The following is a 26,927-nucleotide window of genomic DNA, read 5'->3' as shown; positions in this document are numbered from 1 at the left end:
GGGCTGCAGAGAGATGCTCAGTGCAACATCAGTTGCTTCATCCTTCCTTTCCCAACAGAGCGGCTGCTGTTCAGACACGCAGCATGTGTTGTTCTGGTGCAAGGCATTTAAAAGAGACAGTGTGTACTCCAAGCATTCTTCTCTACACGCCCACACTAGCCTCCCAGATACAGACTGTGTAACAATTACACACATTCAACCTTCTTGCACACAAGCACGCACACACAGGAAAACCAATACCAAGAACGACAGCACCTTTTCAGCTCACATCAGCAAAAGTAAAGGATGTGGTTCCTACCTGGCCTGTCATAAACGAGGTCAGATGTTAGATTACTCACCTGTATTACTGAATCCTGAAGGTGTCTCTTCCCATGTTTAGCAGGACAGAGCTGTGAACGATTCTGTGGAGGAAAACAATAAAAAAAAGCTTCAGCAAAGAATAATTGTTATCTCTCTCTCTCACCCTGCCAATCCCATTTCTCTGTTCTGGTCCACTTCTCTACGGATTATGATGCTGAGCAGCAAACAGTAGTTATACCAGTGTACACAGGGCGTGTGTCGACTATTAAAAAGCTTTTAAAGGAATAGTGAGCGCTGGTAGTATGATATAAACGAATCCACGTTGCAAGAGGCCTTTTGCACAGATGTCATGGGGCAGCAGCAGCCCTCAGCTGTCACTGTCCAAAACAGACAAGACATGCTAGGCTATTGTTAGCTTGTCTAGGTAGGAGTTAACACACAGTATCCTAACACAAACCGCACAAAAACGACACAGTGGACGTGTAATTACCCCAGCTACAGAATTACGCACTTCACAGCTACTACTGTCTACATAAGAAACCTTTTCGCACGCTGCAGACATTCAGACAACAAAGTTAGCCGGCTATAGTTAGCATGCTAAACTAGCCCGGCATCCCCGCTATCTACGAGCTAACACTTCCTATCTTTCTAAATTATGCGGTGCTCTATTTCATTAAGCTTTGTGTATTCACGCTTACTTATCATGCTCGCCGCTTGTGTGTTGTTATCTGTAAGGATAAACGGCTTTGGGCATCCCACCACCACTTCCGAATCACAAAGGAAACTTTGACCGGAAAACACCTCCTCTGCGTGGGACGCAACAGAGCCACTTCCTTCACAACACCTCTCCATCAAGTTGATTCTTACTCTCTTGTCTCATGTCCGTGTATGTAACACACCACACTGCCTTCATTATAGTATAAAAGGCATTTAACTTTAATTAAAAGGAACGGATAGAACTTAATAATAGCGGAAGAGACATCCACCAGCACAGTCTGTGCCGCCATCTAGTGGTAAATGATGTGTACTGCAGGAGGAAAGGTTTACAGCCTGTGACGTATGGAGTCTCCCTGTTTTAATCTTTTCTTCCACTGTGCTCCTAATTGGTATTTTCTCCCGTTTATCACCAAATTTCATAGTAATACAAGTCAAATGGGTGTTTCTCAGTTACTGTGAGGGATGTGTGTCAAGGTAACTGCCAACCCAATCCAGGGGCCGAGGAGATCATGCGCAAACGACCCTGCCTGACAAAAAATCAACTTTGTTAGTCAAGTATGTTCACACTTACCAGGAGCTTGACTCCTGTTTATTGGCTCCCTTTGCTTTACTTGCATAAAAATAACAACTGACTATATACAGGTGAAACAGTTTCTGTGGACTGTAAACACGAAACAAATAGTGCAAAGAAGTGAAGAGAGCAAGGAGTGAATTAATATTAACTAGTCAAAAAAGTGACATGTGACTCTATATGTATGTAGTTGATGGTTATGTACAGCATATACACTTTGTTCAAATATACAGTAATGGGTCAAATGTGTTGCACATTTGTATTTTGGATATAATGTGTAGGTACAGTGGGTATTATAGTGTTCCAGGGTTATTGCACCGTGCTACAGTGAATTAACTGTTCGTACGTGAGTGAACAAGGCGGAAGAAACTGTTCCTGTGTCTGGTGATTTTGGTGTCCATTGTTTTGTATCATCTACCAGATGGGAGAAGTTGGAACAGGCAGCGATTTTCCCTGTCCGTTTCCTCTCTCTGGACGTGTATGGGTAGGCCTACTGGATGGAGGGCACGTCAGCACCAGTGATTTTTCTGCAGACCTGACTGCCTGTTGTAGTCTGGTATGTCCTGTTTGGTGGACGACCCAAACCAGGTATTGATGGATGTGTAGAGAATAGACTTAATGACTGCAGTGTAAAACTGGGTGAGGAGCTCCTGAGGCAGGTTGTGTTTCCTGAGCTGGTGCAGGAAGTACATCCTCTGCTGGGCCTTTTTAATGAATGTGTTGATAATGGATTCCCACTTCAGGTCCTGGGATATTGTAGTTAATAGTTTATAGTATACCTGTTGCAACAGGACACAATTCTCAAATAAAGAGCCACACTTGCTAATGTCTTACTTGTAAACACATCACACAGATGAACACCACCACAAATGTATTGCTTTCTCTTGACTTTACAGTGCCGTAACCTGCGTGTATTATGTGCACCATCTGTTCTGAACTGTTTTATGCTTTCCATCATTAAAGCACAGAAAACAGTTTTTTCTAATCAAATATAAAAGTGATTGAACTTTCTGATGTTGCATGTCTCTATTGAATTGTATGGTTTCCTGTAAACAAGTATACAATTGCACATTTTAAAATGTTGCATGTTTAGTTGACCTGTACTGTCTAAACAGGCTCTAGAGTTCACACTGGCAATTTGTCCTCTTTATAAATTATTAAGTCATTTCAAGGAATATGTTGCTGAGAATGTTGGTTACAAATCTGTACAAACATTTGGTATATATTTATATATTGGATCATAAAGTGTAACTGTAAAAAAGTGTTTTCAGAGAAACCACATTGTTACTCGACATCATCATTTGGTAACAACAAATTTCCTTTGTAATGCATCAATGATTAAAGTCCCCTTCAAAATTTGTTTTAAAATTGTTTGAGCTTCACTGTGCAGAATGATGTATGTACAGAGTTTAACATTAAAAGCTGTTTTATATTCATCTGCTGAAAGTTTCTCTGCTCAACGTCAATCTGAGTTTAAGAGGTGGGCCTACAATGATGATTTGTGACATCACAACCTGTTTGGGCACAAGTGTGATGTAGCATCCAGTGCAAAGTAGGACAATTGACAGCGCATCATATTTTATGAGCAGATCATATGTTTTGTGAAGGTTTCACCTGTGAGGAGACTAAATACAGCTATACATTGAATGTGATGGAGATGTAAGTATGTATCGTCCTCTGAAATGTAGCCAATAATTAGGTTTCACACAAAGGAGATGCCATTAAAGAATCATGTGATATAAATAGCTTGGTAGTTGACAAAGAGCAGTTCCAGATACATCTCTCCTTTATTATCAACCTCTAAACATCTGTCGTGGCATTTCACCTCTAGCATTGACTTCAAGGAAAGAAATAATTTGTCAATACAGTTTTATCACACTTTCTTTAATGCTCAGAGCACAGCACACTCACACTCAATAATATACATATAAGATCCTGCAGAGGAGTGAGCCACCAATAGTGGGGCGAATAATCCTTTATCTCTTTCTCACCAACTTCTAGACCCAAACAGATGTTCATTGTTTCTCTTTCACATAGGAACATACTGTTCAGTCACACAAGCATGGTTTCTCTTTATTTTTTAACCTTTCAGTTCAAACAAGCATTTTTCAAATTTGAACAATGATTTTTGTCACACATCACGTTCGCTTCTTTCTACTGTCAGAAAAATGTGCAGCTTTTCTGAGAAAATAATCAGCCGTTTCCTCTTCCTGCTCCTTCTGGCTTTTAGTGAGTGGCTTACAACAATATTGTGGCTATGCAACAATCACCCAATTCTCATCCATGAGTCAAACTTGGTGTGGTTTTATATTTAGAGAAGTCCAGTTACTCATACAGCTGTTTATTCCGCAAGCAGATATAATACAAATCTTTGCTTTAGCGCTGCAAGATAAGTAGTCTTCACCATCTTCATCTGTGCCAGTATGATTAATACATGTGTAGGTCTTGTTTAGAGAGTTTCTCTCTTTGTCTGTGTGTCTCTGATTTGTGTGCATGCAGGTGTCAGAGTTTTGCATCACTTGTCTTCAAAGACATATTCTCCCAAAGCAAACACTGGAACATTATGTGTTGACAAATCTAATGTATAACAGTGGTATTCACCTAAAACATAGCAATGAGTGATCCAGGTATAAATCACACAGTCACATTCATATAAGGCTACAATTCATATTGTATTGAAATCACATGGAGAGACAACTGTGTTTTATACATTATGGAAACTAAACTAAGTAATTTTCTCTACTCAGGGACATTTATTTATCATCCCGTCCCACCTGGTCTCCATCAGTTACGTGACACTTATCCACATAACTAAAAGCTAGTCCCCAAATGGATACATTGCAAGTGCACAGAGGGAGTTCTCTCTCTATGTAATTTATATAGTTACTGATGTTTACCTGGACATGTCCAGCATACCTGTCACCATTATTTACATAGTGCACAACAACCTGTTCATCTGCTCTCTCTGTCTGTTTCTCTTTTAGGGAATGATAACTGTGGCTGAGAAATGAATCTATTTGGGAACTTGGTTTTATGATAGGGATGATGTGTCGCTTCAAGACTTCAAACTGCCTGAGAGTGTGATAAGAGTGACCCAGGATAACTCTCATGCAAATACATGTTTTAATTTGCACTGACATTCTCACGCACTCTTGTTTGCCAGCCACCATCTGACTCTGTCATTTCTCTCTCCTGTCTCTTTCCAGGATCCAGACAAAGGTGTCTTCAGATATGTGAAGATGCAGATAAAGGCAACATAAAACAGCTGCATAAACAGCCTCAAAGTTAATGACCACCTGGGAGATTGAGGAGCTGAATGCTAGTGTTCGCTGGTGCTGATTTAATCTTATTTTGATAAATATGTGTCCTGATCAATGAAGGTAAATCAATCTCAAAACACCTGACATAGCATCATAGAATGTGTAGAATATTAGCAAACATACAGTATGAGCTTGGCCAATAATAGTTAGTTGGCTTGCTGCAGCTACAGCATGCTGTGAATGACCGCTGATACAGTGTGTGTAGATATTGTGAGGGAAATTTTTGTATGAAGATGTATAAATTAAATACTTGTATGAACTGAGTGAAAGGTTAAAAGTGTTTAGTGAAAGTCAGAGAAATCATGTTTGTGAGTCTGAACAGGGTGTTCCTGTATGAAAGCGAAACAAAGAACATCTGTTTGTTCTGAAACAGATGCTACCATGTCTGTTTGGGTATAATCATGAATAGAGCGGTCACAACAACTCCTGGAGGCTGGTGTGAAACAGATTAAGAAGTATTCACCCCACTGATCAGGGTTCAGTCCTCTGCAGCAGCTCATACTGTACATGTATGTCTGTATTGAGTGTGAGTGAGCTGTGCTCTGAGCATTGAAAAAAGTATGACAATACTCTATCAAGAGTTGTGTCTTTCCTCATTGAAGTAAAGTGCAAGAGGTGAATTGCTATGACAGATTCCTATTACTTCCACACAGTAAGTAATGTACTGAAATATAAAATAAAAATAAAGCATACTCTATGAGTTTTGGTTCAAGATATCTTATATTTCCCTATCACAGTACCTATCAAAGGTGCTGTAAACAGTTTAAAACAGTTGAGTCTACACAAGCACACCAGGGGAACTAGAGGTTGTAATAAAAAAAGTTAATTAAATATATTGTACAGCTTGTTTGTACATTCAGATATTGAAGACATATGGTTTTATATGGACAGTAATCTCTGTAAAATAAAAGTTTCCCCCCTCCGCTTCCTCTTGTTCCAGTTGTTTGAGCGTCACTGTCCACAATGATAAATGTGCAGAGGGCTGTTTTCACATTCATCTGCAGAAAGTGGAACGTTTCTTTGTGCTTTTTGAGAATCCAATTTTAAGGGGCAGGCCTAAGAGCATGATTTGTGACATCACAATTAGTTTGGTCCAATATTCAACTTACAGAGTGTGACGTGAAAACTTGATGCCTCACTCCAGTGCACAAACACTGAGAATGGCCTTTACAGTGAAGTAGGAGACATCTTGTGTCCAGCTGTTAAACTTCAGAAATGAAAAATATTTGTGTATTTATAAAATCTGGAGAAGATTTGATATTAAACATTATCAGACACACACTATTATTCAAAGTAGAGTATTTTACATACAAACATGCCTAGAGGGAATCTTGAAGAATTTGGATTTATGAATATAAAATTCGTTCAAAATAGTAAGCAAATTAATCAAATACTAGGTGCAAGCACAGAATCCTGTCATATTTGGCAAAGTGATAAAACGTAAAGACAGATATGATCACCAATTCAGAGTACTAGTGCAACACAGTGAACTACGGCAAGCGAAGAGGGTGTGTTCGGATTAAAGCTTTGCGGTTCGCCCCTGTCAACACTTTGGATACAGCGCTGCGGCGGAGCGACAACGATGTCGGAGCAGGAGTCTCTGAGGTGCTCCAGTGCCAGAAACCGCGGAGGCGTACAGAGAGTGGAAGGAAAACTGCGAGCCAGTGTAGAAAAGGGGGATTACTATGAAGCACACCAGATGTACAGGACTCTATTTTTTAGGTAAGGACTTCATTTCGTGTCCGTTGGGTCAGTTTGCAGTTTGAGGCCTGTTCCAGACCTTTCTGCTGTCATCCTCGCTTCTACGTGCTGCCCCTTCGTGATTGGAGGGACTTCAACACGAACCCGCCCACTCGCGTCGGTCCTGGCTGCGTGTATGGTCAGCTGTGTTGTCAATCTTCCACCTACAGCAAAAAAATGGACTGCTAACTACAGCTAGCAGGCTAACTACGTGTTTAGCAATACATCTTGATAGCCGAAGCCCGAGTTAGCTGCGTTGCTAATGCGAGACAGCCGGGACAGCCTGTATTTATGTTATTTGTTAGAAAATGTACTTAGCGGGTACATTAGCTGGTTAACTGTTTTCTTAGACGCTGTCGCTTTTCTAAAACATGTTTGTTGGTGTTGTCCAGCTGTGTTAGCATTTAGTTAGCCAGGTAGCCATACACTGCACTGTCGCAGTCTTGACTAATAATGGCTAATGTAAGACATGTTTTATCTCGTTATTAGCACTATAGTTATATAGTCATACGTGACTACTGTTCATATCTGGGAAGAAATGTAGTCAGCTATGGTCTGAATTCAATGGTCGGTAATGTAGCATTGAGACTGTCTAGTGCACAATCATAGCTTCAATACCCATTACATCCAATTAAGTAACAAGACTGACGCGGATACATATGCTTTACTGAGACTACTGAATTGGCTGGCTACAGAAAGAAGCTGAAATGTTTTAAATCCAATCCAATTAGAGTCAAAGCACCTCCATGTCATAGAATGAGTTTGTTGTTACCCTCCTGCTTCCTCGTCATTGGCTTCACTCATCCAAATAGCCTGTATTGGCCAAGTATTTTACCTTATAAGGTATTTGAACCCGTTTTGGTGGCTCTCAATGCATTTACATAAAAATAACAACACTACAATCAATGGAGAAATGCACACTGAACGGCTAAACGACTAAATAGTGTAAAACAAGTGAAGAGTGCAAGAAATGTTAAAATGGGGATTGAAGAGTAAAAATGAAGGATGTTACTTTATTTACATATAGTAGGTGATTATGCACAGTAAGGCTTGGTGTTATTTAAAAAATATGACAATACCAGTACCAAAACCAGTATCCTTAAAGTGGAACATAATACTGCATTTGATACCTTATCTCTTCTACTTTATTTGATACCCATGGAAGCATTCAGTTGTTTAAAATATCACTACCCCTCTCCATCCACATTATTTTGAAATAAATACATTATGAAAGTGTTCAAATGATTGAAATAGTTCATAAATAACTGTACAAAACTGTACAGTGAAGCATTATCGCCACAGATTGTAGTGGGCCAATCGTGTCCCATTAAATCGAAGAGTACTTGCAGTGATTGGCTGTTTTTTCTAGATGTGGGTATAAAAAGGGTCGAATGCAGGTATCATTTGACTGGAGAAGTTTTAATACTACTTTGATACATTAGTTGGTAATGGTTCGGTCACTATCTTAAAGGTATTGAGTACTGATACCCAGCCATAATGTACACTATGTACAGCCTGTTCAGATTTACAGTAGTGAGTGAGTCATAATTGCAATATTAACCCCTTAAATCCTGTCTGCAAGATATGCAATGTAAAATGACTGTAACTGGCATGTTGTCTTTGCATTATTCACTTAAATACATTATTTTGTATCTCAAGCCAAAAAACCAAACAGCATGACTGTCTTATATTGAAGCTCCGTGCAGGAATAGCCTCGAGTAATGTGAATACAGATGGTGTCTGTCTAGATAAGCAGATAGTGTCATCCTGTATGTCTTGTGACGCTGACACTTCTCCTGTCTTCTAACAGGTACATGTCACAGGCAAAACATGCTGAGGCCAGGGAGCTGATGTACAATGGCGCTCTACTCTTCTTCAGCTATAACCAGGTACATGTTACTCTAGATTTCTGCTCAACAAATCTGATAAGTTTGCCATTTATACACCAAACCAGGATTTCTTTGAGTGTTATAAGTGCACATGTTTACAAAAGCAGCCCCAAGTAGGAAGCCATGTGTAATGTTTATTTATTGTGTATTTATTGTTTAGTTTTGTATCATTATAATATCAGAGCAGTGTATGTAAACCTGACATTAAGAATTGAAACATTGCATGTAACAATAAAACTTTTGTATGACGTCCAACTTTGTGTGCAACAGTGCACAGAAGGCTAATATTGACAAAACATTACAGGTCAAACTGCATACCAAGTATGATTTGTGAGTAGTTATACAAACGCCACACATGTGAGCACATTATTAAGTGTCAGTTTTAGGTGATGAACTCACAGTATATACATTGATTTAGCTTGTCTAAAGTATTGAATTCTTTTGATAATAACAATTTACAAAAATGAACATACAGTTGGTTTTGTTTGGCTCTGCAGCAAAACAGTGCAGCAGACCTGTCTATGCTGGTGCTGGAGGTGTTGGAGAAATCTGAGACAAAAGTTGAAGATGAAATATTAGGTGAGTGGCAGCTTTCAGCCTTTATTAAAAGACATACTTGTCCTTAACTGTACATTTTATCATAAGTTCATGTTCAGTAGTGGGTGGTAGCATGATATAGTGTGCTTTTATGTGTGATGTGAGAAAGTCACATTAACAGCAGCTGTGTCGGGGAGTTTGGTCTTTCATTGTTATTTCTCTAACTGTTAAACAAACATGCAGAAACTTGAACAAGATTTGCATTGATGCGTCTACAAATAAGAAGCACTTAAAATGTTGACTTTAATAACTGGCTTCACTCCCACTGAAAGACTTTGCAACACTGAGCAAATGAAGCTTTTTATGGAAATAATGTCTTATAAGAGGAACATAACGTTTTCATTCCTAAAATGTAAAAATGTGTTTTATACAGCAGCATTAAATTGTCACTGCATTCAGAAAAGTCTCAAACACAATAAGAAATTTCAGATTAGAAAGGATATTTTGTGTTATTATACTTATGTCGGTGTGTGTGTGTGTGTGTCAGAACACCTGGCTAAGCTGTTCAGCATGATGGACCAGAACTCTCCAGAGAGAGTAGCGTTTGTGTCCAGAGCCTTGAAATGGACCACAGGAGGATCCGGCAAGTTGGGTCACCCAAAACTCCACCAGCTGCTGGCTGTCACCTTGTGGAAAGGTAACACAGTGAATCAGTTAGTTTGTACAGTGTGGAGAATAATTACAAATGCATATAAATTAGATTCAAGCCCAAAGTGACTGTCAGAATTGAGTCTTATTATATAAAACATCAGTTAATTGATAATTTTACACAGGATTGTAAAACATCTTCAGTTTTCCTTTGAGTGCTGCTTTTATATAAAATCCAATTTCCATTTTTTTAATTGACAGTGTTTTTATTAAAACAAGCCCAGCAAATCCAATTTAGATTTGAGAGCAGAGTTAACAGGCGCTGTATGATGTGCATCAAAACATCTGTTTCTATATTTAAGGCATTATTTAAAACACTAGTGGCTTCATGACTCATGTCCTCTCACATCAGAAGACCCCACTGCCCTGTTTCCTAGAGTTGGTTTATGTTAATGCACAAGAAGAGCAGAAATTCATTAATCGCCACCCAGCTGAATCCATCCCAGCTTCTGTTACCTTAGTGTTTTTACAGTGCAGGTGGCTACTGTGTGAAAGTCTAAATCTCAGCCGTGAAAATGTGACGTTTTTTTATGTATTCAGAGCAAAACTACAGTGAGTCTCGTTACCACTTCCTGCATTCGTCTGACGGGGAAGGCTGCGCACAGATGCTGGTGGAGTTCTCAGCGTCACGGGGCTTCCGCAGCGAGGTCGACATGTTTGTGGCGCAAGCCGTCCTACAGTAAGTGAACGGTCACCCACAATGCACTGGACGCAACATCATTATTGTATAGAACAGTGTAGAAAACCAATATCCGTAACTTCCGACCTGCCAGCTTGGAATTGTCTTCCTCCTGAGTGCAGCAGCAGGCTTATTATTAGATTTAAGGCTCTCAGGATTTCTTGTGTGCAGCAGAGAAAGTTGTATTGATGCATCCTTCTCTATCATGTCGGCCCTGCAGTCATATCTGCTTTCTATCTGTCAGCACTTTCTTCAAAGTGTCTTTGATCTCTCTGTTTCTGGTCTACCGTCCCTCCCTCTCTCTATCTTTTTCTCTCTCTCCATCCTCCCTTGTGTAACACTCTGTAATATTTTCTTTCCCATCGTCTCCTTCTGTCTTTACCCTCCGTTCCTTGTTTCTATTTCTGTCCCCCCCCCCCTCCTTCCACTGAACCTCCCACCTCTACAGGTTCCTCTGCCTAAAGAACAAAAACAGCGCTTCCGTGGTGTTCAGCACATACACAGAGAAACACCCGTCCATAGAGAAGGGCCCTCCCTTTGTCCAGCCTCTACTAAACTTTATCTGGTTTCTGCTGCTGGCAGTGGATGGGTGAGGAAAATGAAATGTGTTTATATGTAAAATGTATTATGATGATATCATTTAGTGTCCCCAAATTCAGACAACACTTGATACAGACATAGGAGCTGCTCTGGAGGAGTGAGCCCTGATCAGTGGGATGAATACTTCTTAATCTGTTTCACACCAGCCTCCAGGAGTTGTTGTGACCACTCTGTTCACGATTATACCCAAACAGACGGGTGGTAGCATCTGTTTCAGAACAAACAAATGTTCTTTGTTTCAGTTTCACACAGGAACACCCTGTTCACACTCACAAACATGATTTATCTGACTTTCACTGACCATTTTTAACCTTTCACCAAGTTCACACAAGCATTTATATATATATTCATACAATACATTCCCTTCACAATATCTGCACACACTGCATCAGCGGTCATTCACAGCATGCAGTAAACTACCTTCCTACAGCAGCAGTAATCCCATTTGATTATCATGAATTTTGTACAGTAGATAACTCATGTAATATCACTATTGTTGAGCTTATATGTTTTAATGATTGACAGAATTGCTAAAAAAAAAAAGTTAAACTGTAAAAGTAGATCGAAGATAATAAAACAATATTTTAAAATGTTCTTCTCCTTGTCTCTTCAGGGGTAAATTAACAGTTTTCACAGTGTTATGTGAGCAATATCAACCTTCTCTGAAGAGGGACCCCATGTATAATGAGGTGAGTGTTTTTTCTTTCTATTTATGCCACCTTCTGTGTTATGCTTGCCTACCTCGACTATCATGTTGAAATAAGCAAAGAATGCTGTTAACATTGTCCTGTTCATGTTCTGTCATGTCTCTCCTCTTCCCCTCTCTCTCTCTCTCTCTCTCTCTCTCTCTCTCTCTCTCTCTCTCTCTCTCTCTCTCTCTCTCTCTCTCTCTCTCTCTCTCTCTCTCTCTCTCTCTCTCTCTCTCTCTGGATATCCTCTTTGCTCTTCAGTATCTTGACAGAATAGGACAGGTTTTCTTTGGGGTTCCACCCAAACAATCCCCTTCATACGGTGGACTGCTAGGTGAGTGTACCCACACTGTATATTTCATTTCTTTTGATTTTGCTGCATGTGATGTATAAAGTTTATTATAAGGTGAGTCAGCGGCTTATAGGATAAGACTACGACCAGGATCTGCAGCGTCCCGACCTCAAGTCTAGCTGAGTGAGAGAGAGACACAATTTTGTTTTATCATTCACTCTCTGCTGGTGCCATTTAATGAAGGCATAAAAAGCTCCCTGGCTCTCCTCCAAGAACAGCATCTAACAGTTATTTCTTAATGGATTAATCGATAAATGATTATAGAGGTCAAACACTGAAAAATGCTCATCATATTTTCCCAGAACCAACAGTAACGTTTTAAAATTTGGAACAGGTGAAATTTTGCTTAAAAAAAAATCACGATCAAATTGCTTGCTGCTGAATTTGGTCGATTAACGAATCAGTAAATCCACTTATCCAATTGTTTCAGCTCTTGATCTTATCTTACTTTAACAGACTTCATTTGCTTTTTCATAAGTTACTGATGAACTTTGTGTATTTAGGTCTGGATTACTTATCTACATGAAATGAATAACACTTCACTTTAACTTGTCTAATTATATGCACATAGACGTAGCAAGTAAAGCATGTTTTTAAAGAACATCATGTTATATATCAGTGTATGCACTTGATTTATATGCTTGTTTACATAAGGGATGATGATGAGTGATGTTGCACTCTGCAGGAAACCTGCTGAACAGCCTGATGGGGTCGGGCGAGGATGACGACGGGGCTGAGGAAGCTCAGGAGGACAGCAGCCCCATCGAGCTGGACTGAGCCCTGCAGCCGAGGACGCGGAGAACAAACGAACACACAAAAAAATAAAAAGAAAGAGGAAAAGACCTCACCGCCTCCCTCCTTCACCTCCACAACAGGGGGTGGGATCGAGGCGCCCCGGTCTGTGTTTTCAGAGGCGTGCTGTTTCACAAACACCCACCCCCCAATCCCCTCCTCCCCTCCTCCGTCATCCCATCTAGTCCAAATCATCAGAACAAGTAACAGGCCGCTAAAACAGCCCTCTCAGCACTGCCTGGACTGACTGCGCCAAACTGCAAACTCTTCCCGTGTTGAATTATTGTAAGATTATATTATTTTATTTTAATCATTATTTTTTGTGTTAGTTTTGGGACTCTGTTTAGGGTTTATGGTTTTTAAACAACAACTTACAAACTGTCCTTTCCCTGTGAACACCTGCTCCTAAGACACGGGCGAATGGTTGGTGTCTCAGAGGAGAGGACAGCACCCCAAGTGAAACCCCTCCTTATGATGCTGTTAATGACATCATCATAAGAGGGTTCATGTCAGTTCACTACAATACTCTCACTGTTGTTTGCGAGACAGTCACACAGAGCCGTGGCGTGGGCTGTCGTCGGCATTTTGTTTTTTTTCAAAAACTTAACTTCCGTTAAGTCTGTTCTGTCAGTAGTAAATTCATTTTACTTGTAGTGAAGGCCGCCTTTCAGTTTCTCTTCTCTAGTTTGTCCATTAGCTTCATGGACAGAAAACACAACAAAGTTCTGTGTAAGTTATTATCAGAGGTCGCTTAGAACCTCCAATATCAACCAAACAAACAAACACTTTCTTTTCAGCGTCTCCTCCACTTCACTGGCCGTCACCTTTTTAAGCGAATAACTGCAAACATGGGCGATCTGTATTGTAATAGCTCCGATGTAGACGCCTCTCTTTTTGTTACCGTGCACTTGCAGGACTGCTGCTGAGCTTGTTCGCATCTCCAAGAGGAATTTTGTGTGCGTTTGGATAAAATCAAATTTTGGCTTTTTTTTTTTTTTTTTCTTTAGAGTTACCAAGTCATAAAAAATGTCTGGCAACAAAGCATTTGAAGCATTCAATGAGTTTGTGTTTTGCAGGTTGTCGGCTCTGAGCGTCTGTCTACGTGTCGCTGTGAAAAATAAAAAGTCAAAGTTGGGGTTACCCTCCAAGTTTGTAAAGTGATCTTTATGAGAAAGCAAAATGAGACACTGTGAAACCGGTGTGCTGGAGTGAATCTTACTTTGCATGTTGAATAATGCTGATAGCTATACCAGCTAGTTTTGCACGACTATTTCTAGTTTAGACTTTTGCTTCTTTTCCTGTTTGACTTTCATATTTCTGTCAACAATTCCTCTTGGAGGTGGATAAAAAGTTAACATCAGCTCAGTCATAGCTGCAGTTCATCAGTGTTACACTCATAGTTCTTGTTCCTCTTCACTGCTTTCTTTTCTCACACCTTTCAATCTTGAGCGTCTTTTTGTCCTTGTTGTGACATTCGATCAGTTCAGGTCTTGTCAGTCTGCTGTTTTAGGATTTAAAAAATAAAATAAATATAAGCCCTAACCGTGCTTCAGATAATCTTAAAGGGTCTAATCCCTCCTGTGAAGGCAGATTTTTCATTAAACATCATGAATCTAGGTCCAGATGTCTTCCAATGTAAAGTCGTGTACTTATATGTAATTATCTGTGCGGACTATGGAAGACCAAAATGGCCAAAATTAAATAAGACATCACAAATCAATAGTAATAGAGTAAAATAATAATAATATTAACCAATATATTGTGAAATCTTTCAATATAGTGTATAAAACTCAACTAATTTATGGGAAAAATACAATTTAAAATAATGCATTTAAAAAAAAAATTTAAAAAACAACCAACAACAAAACTCCATTTAATGGTAATTGTCTGTTTTAAAATGATGTCACAGGTTATTGATTCATGTAAATATTGATTGATTTAATATGGGCTATGAACAGACTGACTGACTCATTGTAGTAGTGCTACAGAAGGACAGATAGAGTAGTGTTGAGTTGTGTGTTTACATGCTCTGCTGTGATTGCATCTATGTACAGTAATGTTGGTGTCACAGATACAGAGAGAGAGAGAGAGAGCAGTGATGTGACAGTCAGAGTTATTGGCAGCGGTCATCAGAGAAAAGTTATCACACCCAAATCTCTGAAAGTAAATATTTTAAAAATGAATCATGACTTTAGCAGTTTTGTCTTAAAAATGCTGGACAAGGACGTGACCACTGACATCTACCATCTGAAGAGAAAATGGGCCAAACTGACTTTCAGCTTCTTCAATAAAAGAACGATTTCCAAAGAGAAATAAAGTCATACATGCTCTACTACTCCACGTCACACAATTATGTTTCTATTATTATCCAGTGTTACTCGTCATAACTTAATTTAGACAAAGAAATGTGAGACTTGAGGGCATTTTGTTTGTTTGGTTTTTTTTGCTAACCTGAATGTCAGTTTTGTTAGAATTCTTGTTAAAGAAATCTGGCAGTAAAAACTAAAAGGTGTGTGTGTGTGACCAAAGCCCTGCGTGTGTGTGAGTGTGTGTGTGTGTCGGTGAACTTCATCACAGCTGTTTGATTTTTTTTGGTTATTTTTGATTTGATTTTTCTTTGATAAAAGGGGAGTGCTTTTCCTTTTTGATGATTCACTAATTGAGTTAATAAAACAACAACTGAGAAGAGTTTGAGAATGTCTCGAAACAAATGTCGTCCTGTCCGCTTTTTATTGAACAGTATGTAGTGCATTAAAAAAAAACAAATGTATGGAATACAAGTGAGGACCAAAAAAAGTGTTAAAATTGTAATTTTTTTTACATTTTTAACATGAAAAAGTCAATATTATTCTGATGAAAAATAGACCAAACATGAGTAAAAGTGGCATTAATAATGATAAATAGTCTTCTGTACTGCTTTGGCAATATAGATTTCTGATCTGTCATGCCAATAAAGTTTATTTGAATTTGACTCCATATGCATACCTACTCCATCAGAAAACTTTGAGGTTTACAAATGCATGAAGAAGGCATGTTAAAATACCATTATATAAATTATAAGTGATTACATCATGTTATACAAAGAACCATTGTGATGCAGATTCAGTTGTACGTTAGCTTTGCTAGCACGGCTAAATGTTTGTTTTGCAGTGTTGGAAGCTATTTTTACTTTGACGTTAAGTATCAGAACTGCACACTGAACAAGGGCAACAGACTTTGAAGCTTGAAAAAGGCAAAAATATTGACACACAAGAACTGCCTTTGACAACTTCATTCTTCAAGTATTAATATTGTGTTTTTTTCATCATGAAAAACAATGAATATCTAGTTATATTTAGCAGTAATATCTATTAATACTTCACATTCCTCTCCTCACACAAAATACATGAAGGCATTTTTACTTCTTTGTGCTTTCTGATATTTTTTTTTATTTACACAAGTGTGACCTTGGATGGGAAAACTTTTTAAATGTTTTTTTTTACAAAGGTAGTTGAGGCAGGTGTTCAGGTGCGGGACTGCAGTGTGAGTCTCTGGACCGTGTCTGACAGGTGAGACATGTCGTGCTGCACAGCCTGCTGTTTGATGGACTCCAGAGTCCGAACCTGAAGCAGAGAGAGATACACAGTGAGGCTGTAAGTTAGTCTGTCTTGTTCAGGTGAGAGTGTACGTGTAAGTCCTTATCAGTGAGAAGACAGAGCTGAGAGTGTTTGAAACGTGTGTGTGTGTGAGCTCACAGAGACTCGTGTGTCGCAGTATCCATGTTTGTGGCTGAGGTTCCACAGGTTGACGGCCAGCTGGCTCAGCTTGTTGTTCCTCAGGTCACCGTGAGCCAGCAGGACGCCGAACAGAGAGAAGGCCAGAGCGCCCTGACGCCGTGTGCTATGCTGCAGTGGGGTGGAGAGTGTGTTAGTATGGGTTTAAATGAATGTCATAATAAAAGGGCGGAAAGAGTACGTTTGTATGGGATTCAATTATTGTCATAATAATAAGGGGCAGAAAGAGTATGTTTGTATGGGATTAAATTAGTGTCGTAATAAAAAGGGGCAGAAAGAGTACTTTAGTATGGGATTAAATTAGTGTTATAATAATTGAGTAAAATCTTCCAAGAATCAAACCAAAAAATTTGAACTGAAAGTGAAAAAGTGACATCAGATGCAAAACTTGACTAAAACAAAATTATAAAGCGATACAAGATTGAAACATTTAATTACAATATCTCCTCTTTTTTCACTGTTAGGGATTTCTCTTGTGGTCATTGCTGTCATACTGCTGAGTTTTTCAGTTTCGTTGTTGAACTTTTCAGTTTCAATTCAGACGTTTTCAGTTTCAGTGTCTGGAAGTGCAACAGGCAGCGAGTACTTAACATTGACCTGTCCCTCTTAAAGTAATTAGCATTACGGAAGCAGCCCTAAGACGTCCGCCCACATGATAGCTTTGTATCACAACTGAAACTGAAAAACGGGACCACCAAAGTGTGTTTTTTGCCTTTGAGGTCATTTTTTGCTTTCAATATATTCACTTTTAATTCTTTTTTTGTTTGACAATTGGGAGATGTTATTCATATATTATGGCACAAATTGAATCCCATATGTTAGTGCAATGCTGTTCACTAAACTGGAAAACACAAGTGGTAGAAATTTCCATCTGTGCCTGTATGCAACATAAAACTGTAATGGTCTAAATATAAGGCGACCCCCGTTACAACACCTGCTTTTGGAAAAATACTTTCTGAAGACACTTAACAGTCTAGTCACATATTTACATACTTTCCTGTCAGGCTCTTGGAAGCAATTATAATCATTTTCTTAGGCAGTTAACATTTTTCAGATTGTCTTTTTTAAGCTTCTTATCATTTATGACAGCGGTAATTGGCCGTTTCTTGTGTAAAGCCGTCAGAAGACACTTGAGACTCATCATGACTTTATGCCCCCGCAGCAGAAAAACAAGTTATACGAGCCTTCAGAAACCGCTGCAGGTTAAAACTGAGCTTACAAAACACTTTTAGAGCTGACTGACTCTAACAGACTCGACTGTTCTCACCTCGTCCCGACCGAGAGACTTCAGGTGGTCCAGGACCTGTCCAATCAGGGTCTCACACAGCTTGTTGATCTCTGATAGAAACTTGGGGTCTCCTCCGTAAAGTGTCTCATTGGAATCCACTGAAATAGCACAAGAAAGAAGAATGAGAGGTCATAGAAGATGAGAGTTAAATGGGTCTGTTTTCCCACCATTGTGGTGGTGTATGTGTATACCTTTGGGGATGGAGTAGAGGTAGGTTTCTTGACTCATGGCGGCCAGCAGGGGCAGTGCGCTGACGTAGACCCGCACCTTGGCGTCGCTGTTGTCCTCCCAGGTGTAATCCTGGACCATATTGAGCAGACCGCGGACTAGATAGAGCACACCATGCTCTGGGTGGTCCTGTAAACACATTCATATCTGTAAATCTGTACTGTGCCTGTTTGAAGTCTCATTTGGAGGGGAAAAAAACTTGTTTTATGGTCCTAAACTCATGTTGAGTAGCTAAATGTTCCCTCTATGGACGTTTTACCGGGATAACTAGCAGGGTGGCCAGGAAGTTGTTGATGAAGTCCATTAGGAAACTCTCAGAGGAGCGAAGTTTCCCCTCAATGCTGATGGAGCGAGGAACGTCCGGAAGAATACTGACCGCTGCCTTTAGGAAGGCATCCGCTGTAGGAGTGGAAAGAAGGAAGAGGAACCAACCATCAACTTTAGTTTAGAAAACAAAATCCTGAGCCTGCCTGTGATTTCCGTTTTAAAAAGTGAAGCTTCTCACCCTGGGAGAGACACTGGTTAGCCAATGCAACCTGGCCAGACTGCAGATAGAGGCTGAGACGACTGAAGATGCTGCTGAGAGACGGGATGGTGATGAAACTGTAGGCAGCGCACGCCTGGAAGAGAGAGACAAATTACAGTCAATAAACAGGCAATTATCTGAGCTGTTTTCTTACTACATCAGGTTCATTCCCCCCCAAAACGTTGCTTCTCTGTGTTGACTCACTCTGACGAATGCTGCTGTTTTTCTGGAGTGATTCTCTCTCATCACCCTCCTGGTCTCCATCGCCAGCTGGTTCACCGTCTAGAAACGACAAGCCCAATGTGAACATGGCGAGGGTGCGCATAAATTAAATGTTACACACACAGATTTTGTTGTTTTTTACTGACGTGAATGAGCTGCACCAGCACTGGCTCCAGGTTACAGAACGTGGCTCTGGCCTCCACGCAGAAGCTCAGCTGCTGCTCGAAGTCACGACCAAAACAAACCTGACAGACAGAAAAAAAGTGTGAAAGGAGAGAAAATAGTCCTTCTTTTACTGAAACTAACCCTAAAAATTATCTAAAAATGACAGATGAATGTAAAATAATAATAAGGCAAGGAGGTGAGTGGGAGAGCCTTGAAGGAGCAGAAGGAAAATACAGCAGTGGAGGTAAGAAGTATGAAAATGTGAGGTGTGAGAAATCAGCTGTGCACAATTTAAAGTCTGATGGGTCTCACCATGCGGATGAAGCCGATGATCAGCAGAGACAAAGATCTTTTTTCGTCATCCAGAGTGAGAGCGCTGCAAGAGAGCAGATGTGTCACTGACGACTGTTGCCGGGCAGTTCGCACAAGATCAGAACATAAAACTTTATTTAAATCACTAACATGAGTAATGATGTACAAAAAAGCTAAACCTGAGCACACACACACACAAATCCACATCCTGCCTTACTTGACTGAGTCGTGCATGGTCTTGCAGATATGCAGCATGGCGTTGAGGATGACGGGGTCTCTGGTGGGCTCCAGCTGGTGTCTGCAGGAGACGCGGAAACCAAATGAGACATACTGGTTAAAAAAAGATAGAGTGTAAAAATAAGTTTTGCTTTCACTAGATGTTATTTTTTTCCACCAAACGTACTTGATGAAGACCTCCATGATGGATCTGCAGACCTCCACCCGAACACTGTCCTTCTGGAACATGTCTAGAAAAGGCAGGAAACGCTCCTGGGGAACAAAAAACATTGTGGATCATTGTTGAACTTGTGATTCATACTGGAACTGTCATTTTTGAGTGTACGCTTTTTATGTTATGTCATGTGACGTTTCAGCTGTTGCTCACCATGGAGAAGAGGACGGAGAAGTCGTTGAAGTAGGTGAGGATCTTCCTGATGACCGACTGCAGCTACATAAAGAACAAAGCAAAGCGGGGTCAGTACAGAGCCGATGGCAGGCTGAGGAAGAATAGTTTTATTTCTAAGGCTGCTAACCTGAGGATAGGCGTCCTCGAACGCCCGATCAGGGGTCATGTGTTTGATGATGTCAGCCATAACAGTGTTGTTCTCACGTTTCTGAAAGCAAAAGAAAAAAAAGTACGAAAAAGCATATTTTCGTTGTCCAATTCCAAACATGCTCTCAGTTGTTCGTTACTTACTGTAAAGTGTCGGCAGGTGAACTCCACCCAGATCTCGGCGCAGTTGATGTAATCCTAAAAGCCGCAATAACGATCACACACACACACACACACACACACACACACACACACACACACACACACACACACACACACACACACACACACACACACACACACACACACACACACACACACACACACACACACACACACACACACACACACACAGTCAGAACCTGGAACGTTTTCATAGAAATCGGAAGCAGAATGCAATGAAAGCAGCGTTAGTCTGTCTGTACCCGTGGACTGCGGACTTTGGTGATGACCTTCCAGGCTTCATTGAGGATGGTCAGCCTCTCGGATTCTGGAGGGTCGGCACACGCCAGACTGCGACCCAGAGATCCAAACAACAGATGCTGGAGAGGAGACGAATATGATGTAAAAAAATTACTCCAACACTGAGGATTTGTGCATATTTCTTTTTTCTCCATTTTTTTAAACTTTTTTTTTATTGGAGTAAGGGTCTGAGCACATTACATACAGCATTTCGACACAGTTATCATTCCATCTACAAATTGAATGACATGACTTGAGTCTGCTTAAATGGCCCAACCACAAACTTTCGTACGATCACATTTAGTTGTCATCACATGGTCTTATATTAATCCTCACCCACCCATGTATATACAAACACTTTATACACACCCCTAAACCTTCAAATACAGACACATGGCCACACACACATATACTGGCACACACAAGTAGATACATGCAAACAGATGCAGGCGCGCACACACACACACACACACACACACACACACACACACACACACACACACACACACACACACACACACACACACACACACACACACACACACACAAGACTAAGCTAATATAAGATAAAAAAAAGATTCCTATGATGTTTTCCCTCCATTTGTAACTGTAGATGGTATTTTACACATCTTCTGGTATGAAAGTCTTTTAAAATAATACACATTTACATTTATTGGATGACCATGTTACAATCGTTCATGTCCTCTGACCTTTGGGAAGCCGGCCTCGTCGCAGTCTTTAATCATACCGATGAAGTCTGTCGCTCTGGTCGCTACAAAGTCAGGTCTGAAGGCCCTCATTACTGAATTCAGCAGCAAGGCACTGTGGGAAACAAAAAAGAAAGAAAAAAATGCAGCTTTCATCACTGCAGTCTGACAAACTATTGAAACTGAACAAACTCAGTAAAACCTTTGAAAAAACAAGAAAAACCAGCACTCACTTGTTCCCCAGCTTCTTGCATCTTTCCATCATCTCTGTTAGGAGAGGCTGGAGTGGAAACAGCGTTAAAAATAGAAAGATTAGAAGGTTTAACAGAGTCTGAGTGTGTCTCTATAAGAGTTTTTTTTCACTCAAACTACTAAAAGTTGCCTTTGTCTGCCGTTCATAACAGAAGTAATGTGAGTGCTGTACGTACCTCTGGAGCTCTGTAGGCGATACACTGCAGGATCCAGTTGATGGCGGGTGAGTAAAGGGTCAGGTACTCTGGCACCTCCACCCTCTGCTGGACCAGCTGGTTCTGGACGCTCTCGCTGCTGATCTGACGGAAGGAGCCGAGCAGGTCGAAGAAGTTGCGGTTCAGGCTGTCTTTCAGGTTAGGGGCGACTTCCATGCCCACCTGGAGGAAGAGGCAGCGATTAAGACCTTGTTTTTTATTTTTATTTAATCAATTATAATTTTGTTTTTAATTTGTATATGTTATAATGGAGGGTTTCTCTAGATCGGTAGATACATCTAAATGTAACCGTTAAACTGAAATGATGTTATAATAAACTGAAGAATGCTTGAGGGTAAGAGAAATAAAATTATAGATTCATATACTAAATTTTAATTCATCCTGTGGATTAATTGTCTAAAGAGATAACTTGTTTTCATCTCATTATCTGGCCCATGAAAACTCTATATTCTCAGCCTATTAGTAGGGTGAGGGGAAAGGTAAGTATGAAAACAGACACAGAAAATGAGCTCCAAGATAAAAAACGGGTCTGAGTTATGAGATGGAAGGAAGGAAAATGTCAAAAATGTCACGTCTCACCCTGCAGAGGTAAGCTCTGGTATACGCAGCCACCAAAGGGTCTCCGATACCTCTGATCATGGCCGTCAACCGAGGAAGAGTCTCCTGAATGCCACTGGAGATAGAGAAAGGGAAAAAACACTTCAGCTGAATGGACAGACACAAATCTAACAATGTTTTACTGAAACTATGGAGCAAGTAAAGGCTCAAACTAGTTTTGCAAACAATAAAGCTGAATCCATACAAAGACCTAAAGAGAAACCCTGATGCAAAGGCTGATTGATGGAGCTCAAAACTAAAATAAAGAGTGAAAACTTACGATTTGTTCAGGAAGCGATTGCACTTGAGGATGGCAGCCTCCACATATCTGTTTACAGAGGTTAAAGATGCACGAGGAGTGGTTTTGATTAGCAGGATTGTGGTAGACAAAATTCGTCAAGTCTGTGTTCATTTCAAAACCAGGTCCAAGTGAGTTTGTCCTGTCTTAGATGACCAAGTTCTTTATAGACCAAATTATGTAACTTAAATAGTCTACATGACCTCTTAAATGTAAAATGGTTGCTTTAATATTTCACTTATTATTTGCAAAAAAATAGTATTCTGCAGGAGCTGCTGGACATGCAAAAAGAAATCTGATTTAACACCATTATGCACACACATCTCTACATGTGACAACTGCACCAAAAATTTGTGATGAGTAAAATTAAATTCAATCAGAGCAGATGAAAAGGTCCTGAGATCAGGTTGCTGATCTGAGGCAGACTCAAGTATCACAGCCCTGGTGATGATGATGATGATGATGATGAAGGATACAGTCTGGGCAGGAGCTCTCTGATGGAGGCGATCTTGAAGAACCAGTTGAGGCACGTCTCCTTGGCCGTGTCATTCACATCATCAACTGTGAAGGAATCTGATTTTTTTTTAAAGAAAAAAAAAAAAAGAATAGACAAATTAGACATGAGCACAAATGATAAACTCATTAATAAAGAGTCACCTTGGAAGCTACATAGAAAGTGTGCACTGATGTGGATATTCCATTTCATACCAGACAAAGGTCGTGGGTCAGAACACATGGTCCAGATTCTGTCGTACACGAGCCGGCCTTTAAAAAAAAAAAGCCAGACTACAGTCAGAAAACTAACTTTAAAACCCCCCAAAACAAACAAACCAAATTGAGAGAAATAAGACTTCTTTATGCACCGAAAGTGTCGAGGATATCAGTGATGAGAACAAACTTGCTGGGGTAGAACTGGATCACAGAGGTGTCAGACAGAAGCTTGGAGCACTAGAAAACAGATCACGGATCAGTGAAGGAAGTTTTGCTGAATCCAGCAGCTGTGACTGAAGTGGAATGATGAAATGACTACATAAACATTTGGATTTGTCGAACACATAAGAGTTGAGTTGGTTTTTTTTTTAGGTGTTTCCCATTCCTGAATGTTCTTTGTTTTTACATCACAGTACCTGGATGACAATCTTCAGGGCTTTGACTTTCTGATCAGAGGCCCAGGCCTCCTTCAGGGACTGGTTTAGCTCCTCAATGCGGTTGGCATAATCCTGCTGGGAGAGGTTCAGCAGCTCTCTCTGGGAACCCTACACACACACACACACACACACACACACACACACACACACACACACACACACACACACACACACACACACACACACACACACACACACACACATACATACATACATACATACACACATACACAAACAAGTCAGTCCAAACACCATCCTTGCCTCTATAAAGCTTTGTTTTGCCCAGCTAATATGATGTTTGAGATGCCACTTATTTAAGCACCATTGGACGCAGTGGAAGTATCTTTCCTGTATAAAAGTGTATTCATACCAACACAGAAAAAGCATTAATACATGTTTACAAATATATAAAGACATGCCTACCTCCTCCAGATCATCCAACTCCTCCAGGCGAGTGCGGACCTTCTCTGACACAGCTGAGGATCCAGGACTGGGAGCTTTTCCTGCACAGACAGCATACAGCGATGTGTTAACTTTTCACCATAGCGATGAACATACAGCATTTATGAAAATGTGTCTGTTTGCACAGTAACAGTTGAGGAGTGAAGAAAAGGCACTAGCTGGATCAAAATCCAAGACTTCCCAATGACACACTGTCATTCAAATGAAGAGTTTGTCCCAAAGAATTTTATGTTTGTCTGACATAATAATAATAATAGTTTGGTTTAATATAATAATGACTTTTATATAATTATTGTGATTATTAGGTTAATTTAGCTTACAAACCCAGGTCTTACCTTTATCAGAGCCCATGAAGAGATTCTATAAAACAAAGAAATTGGGGATTCATTTTCCATCTGTATGCACACAATTTGACTAAATGAACTTCTTCTGTTTAGTTTATAGTCATCTTGGTGTTGTTACAGAGGTCGACTCACAATTGAGAGTTTTTCGGTGGTTGTAAACCTGGCCAGAATCTCTCCTCTCTTCACTGACCAGGGCTCAAAGTCTGGTCCCACCGCCTCCTCTGTCTCTTTCTCTCTCTTCTTCCTCCCAAGATCCTGGAAGCACAACATCTCACTTCAAAATCAAGTTTTGGTCCATCAGTGTCCATTACTGCGTGTGTTGAATTGGATTCAACTGATGTTTTTCCTGATATCAATAATCCTGTAATGAAGCTGCCCCTTAGCTGATGTTTTAAATCAATGTTTTCCCTGCAATCTGAACCTTCTGGAATAGCATCTAAATATTCACATTTTTTCAATAAAAAAAAGCACAGTACTGAGAGATGAATGCACTATTATTCAAAATGTAGAAGATTTATCTGTGATCACATAATAACCTCGACACTGATGGTGGATATTTTCAGATTAAATAAAAAGGTATCAACAGGTATGAAACTGTGAACTGACCCCTGTGGAGGCGCTGTGTGACAAGGCTGGAGTCTCGGTGGCCGAGGCCGCGGCAAACATGGACAGGGGGTCGGTACCGTCCAGCATGGAGCTGAGGGGGTCCGGGGCAGCGGAGGAAGAGGAGGAGGAAGAGGAGGAGGTGCTGCCTTTACGAGCCCCGCGGCGGGTCTTGGTGTCTGTCACCTGACGGGGAGGAGAGGGGCAGGTCAGAGCTGTCAAAGGGACATTAATGGACCATAACAAACTGTATGGTTTAGTTAACTTCATGCATATTGCAGTATGTATGATCATCAATAGTTATTTTTGCATGTTTGCATTGCTGTGATAGCATTTCAAAGTGATTCAACAACATCTAAAAAGTGCGGAACTGTGGAAGAGGAGGTTTGTGTTAACCCTGATGCAGATGCTGCGATGTTGTGAAGAGAATGACATGTTTGTGGCTGCATGTGTGCATGGCTGACAGTGTTGGCGTTTGTGATGATGAGGTTGGACAACAGGACAGTAATAACAGCTGATGCTCTACCATGATTGGTTTGAGAGGATGGTAGTCTCCAAACTCAACAGGAGCCGCCTCAGGACGACACCTTTGCAGCTCTGCTTCATAGTTGCGTCCGCGGGAACGCCTGCATGCACAGAAGAGAGAAACTGACTGAGGATCATCACAGTAAATATGTTGGTTAACACGGTCTGTCTGAAGTTTTTCTGAACAGTAACTATAATTTTGTAGCTGTAGTTCTGTTCATTTACTTACAATTATCACGACATGCAGATTTATTCTTGTAGTGCTGCCTTTAGTAAAGCACTGATTAAGCCATATTCACAATCACATCTGGAAACTCTGCATGTACACATCTGCATGGGTTCATAGCAGTAGTCAAGACTTGGGCCATTATTTAATATAAGAGGTACTTTCTTTCCAATTGAGATGCAATATCATGTTTCTTACTTCACCTTTATTCTATTTGTATTCCATATATTTACATTGACAGTCATGTTAGGAAAACCTCTAAATGTGTGTCTAAGAATGACAGGAGAAGATTCTAAGTGCTACAAACCGCTGTAATAACCTCAGCATACCCCTGTTGACTCTTCTAAACTACAATCTAACAATAACATGACCAAATATGCATCATAACACCCGATAATGTTGCATTTGACTGCAAAAAAAGTTGACATTTCATTTCGGACGCTAAAGCTAGTTCATTCAGCACACGACACACGTATTTAAAGAGCAGGTATGCTCTCAAAAATTAACAAGGTATCCACAGATACATGACGTAACTCATTTACATTGTCAATTTAAAGTATTTTTTATTAAGAAAGAGCATCTTACCACTGCACCGCGGCCATTTTTCTGCTGTCATATGACCACTCACTACTTCCTCGTTACGCCAAATTTTCGGAAAAGTGCTGTTTTTGTTCTCAAGTGCAAAGTTTAACAAGTATTAACTATTACCATGTTAAGGACTGCTGCTGTGTGTATGTAAAGTGTTTTTATTTTATCATTTGTTTCAACGACAGCGTCAGTTAAGAGACATTTTAATGAACTGTTACTCCAATAGAGAACTTCACATCCCAGAATCCTATGCGCGATAGCGAGCTGCCAACCAAAGAAGGGACTCGAATAAGGAGGTTTCACTCTGGAATTATTTCTCA

The 26,927-nt window shown here is 40.2% G+C and overlaps 3 protein-coding genes across 6 annotated transcripts in view; 1 reads left to right on the top strand and 2 right to left on the bottom strand.

The window, feature by feature from the left end:
* Positions 1-1,121, bottom strand: part of mrtfab (myocardin related transcription factor Ab) — a 40,801-nt gene extending 39,680 nt beyond the window's left edge. For all 4 annotated transcript variants that reach the window (XM_062442720.1, XM_062442721.1, XM_062442722.1 and 1 more), the window contains exons 1-2: positions 999-1,121; positions 339-401 (exon numbers count right to left, since the gene is read on the bottom strand). The gene's annotated coding sequence lies outside the window, so the exon portion shown is untranslated. The remainder of the gene's footprint in view (positions 1-338; positions 402-998) is intronic.
* A 5,332-nt stretch (positions 1,122-6,453) lies between these two features.
* On the top strand, positions 6,454-14,042 carry get4 (guided entry of tail-anchored proteins factor 4). Its single transcript, XM_062442849.1, has 9 exons — positions 6,454-6,630; positions 8,459-8,537; positions 9,035-9,116; positions 9,622-9,771; positions 10,323-10,461; positions 10,910-11,050; positions 11,675-11,750; positions 12,012-12,084; positions 12,788-14,042. Exons 1-9 carry the CDS (start codon positions 6,491-6,493, stop codon positions 12,877-12,879), a joined length of 972 nt encoding a protein of 323 aa, XP_062298833.1. The 5' UTR covers positions 6,454-6,490; the 3' UTR covers positions 12,880-14,042.
* On the bottom strand, positions 13,872-26,643 carry vps35l (VPS35 endosomal protein sorting factor like). Its single transcript, XM_062442846.1, has 30 exons — positions 26,605-26,643; positions 25,795-25,894; positions 25,272-25,454; positions 24,798-24,920; positions 24,657-24,681; positions 24,283-24,362; positions 23,839-23,967; positions 23,575-23,659; positions 23,420-23,476; positions 23,188-23,284; positions 22,694-22,741; positions 22,396-22,489; positions 21,778-21,978; positions 21,583-21,629; positions 21,353-21,464; positions 20,606-20,722; positions 20,325-20,378; positions 20,161-20,241; positions 20,013-20,075; positions 19,812-19,897; positions 19,626-19,706; positions 19,409-19,472; positions 19,078-19,176; positions 18,914-18,991; positions 18,689-18,803; positions 18,443-18,582; positions 18,147-18,312; positions 17,935-18,053; positions 16,629-16,778; positions 13,872-16,496 (listed from the first exon to the last, which is right to left on the bottom strand). Exons 1-30 carry the CDS (start codon positions 26,619-26,621, stop codon positions 16,398-16,400), a joined length of 2,910 nt encoding a protein of 969 aa, XP_062298830.1. The 5' UTR covers positions 26,622-26,643; the 3' UTR covers positions 13,872-16,397.
* Between the last annotated feature and the right edge of the window lie 284 nt (positions 26,644-26,927).

This window comes from Scomber scombrus, chromosome 21, assembly GCF_963691925.1.
Source record: "Scomber scombrus chromosome 21, fScoSco1.1, whole genome shotgun sequence".
Classification (NCBI taxonomy): Eukaryota; Metazoa; Chordata; class Actinopteri; order Scombriformes; family Scombridae; genus Scomber; species Scomber scombrus.
Note: the sequence above shows the minus strand (reverse complement) of the source record. Positions and strands in the feature narration are given on the sequence as shown.

What these genes read in the sequence shown, in the direction of transcription:
- vps35l (XM_062442846.1), bottom strand. An exon ending in ATCCTCTCAAACCAATCATG is followed by an intron (nt 25,455 to 25,794) that starts GTAGAGCATCAG and finishes CCTCCCCGTCAG; the next exon opens with GTGACAGACACCAAGACCCG. An exon ending in AATCGCTTCCTGAACAAATC is followed by an intron (nt 22,490 to 22,693) that starts GTAAGTTTTCAC and finishes CTCTATCTCCAG; the next exon opens with TGGCATTCAGGAGACTCTTC.
- get4 (XM_062442849.1), top strand. Translation starts at nt 6,491, where the DNA reads ATGTCGGAGCAGGAGTCTCTGAGGTGCTCCAGTGCCAGAAACCGCGGA. An exon ending in GGCTGTCACCTTGTGGAAAG is followed by an intron (nt 9,772 to 10,322) that starts GTAACACAGTGA and finishes TTATGTATTCAG; the next exon opens with AGCAAAACTACAGTGAGTCT. An exon ending in GGGACCCCATGTATAATGAG is followed by an intron (nt 11,751 to 12,011) that starts GTGAGTGTTTTT and finishes TTTGCTCTTCAG; the next exon opens with TATCTTGACAGAATAGGACA.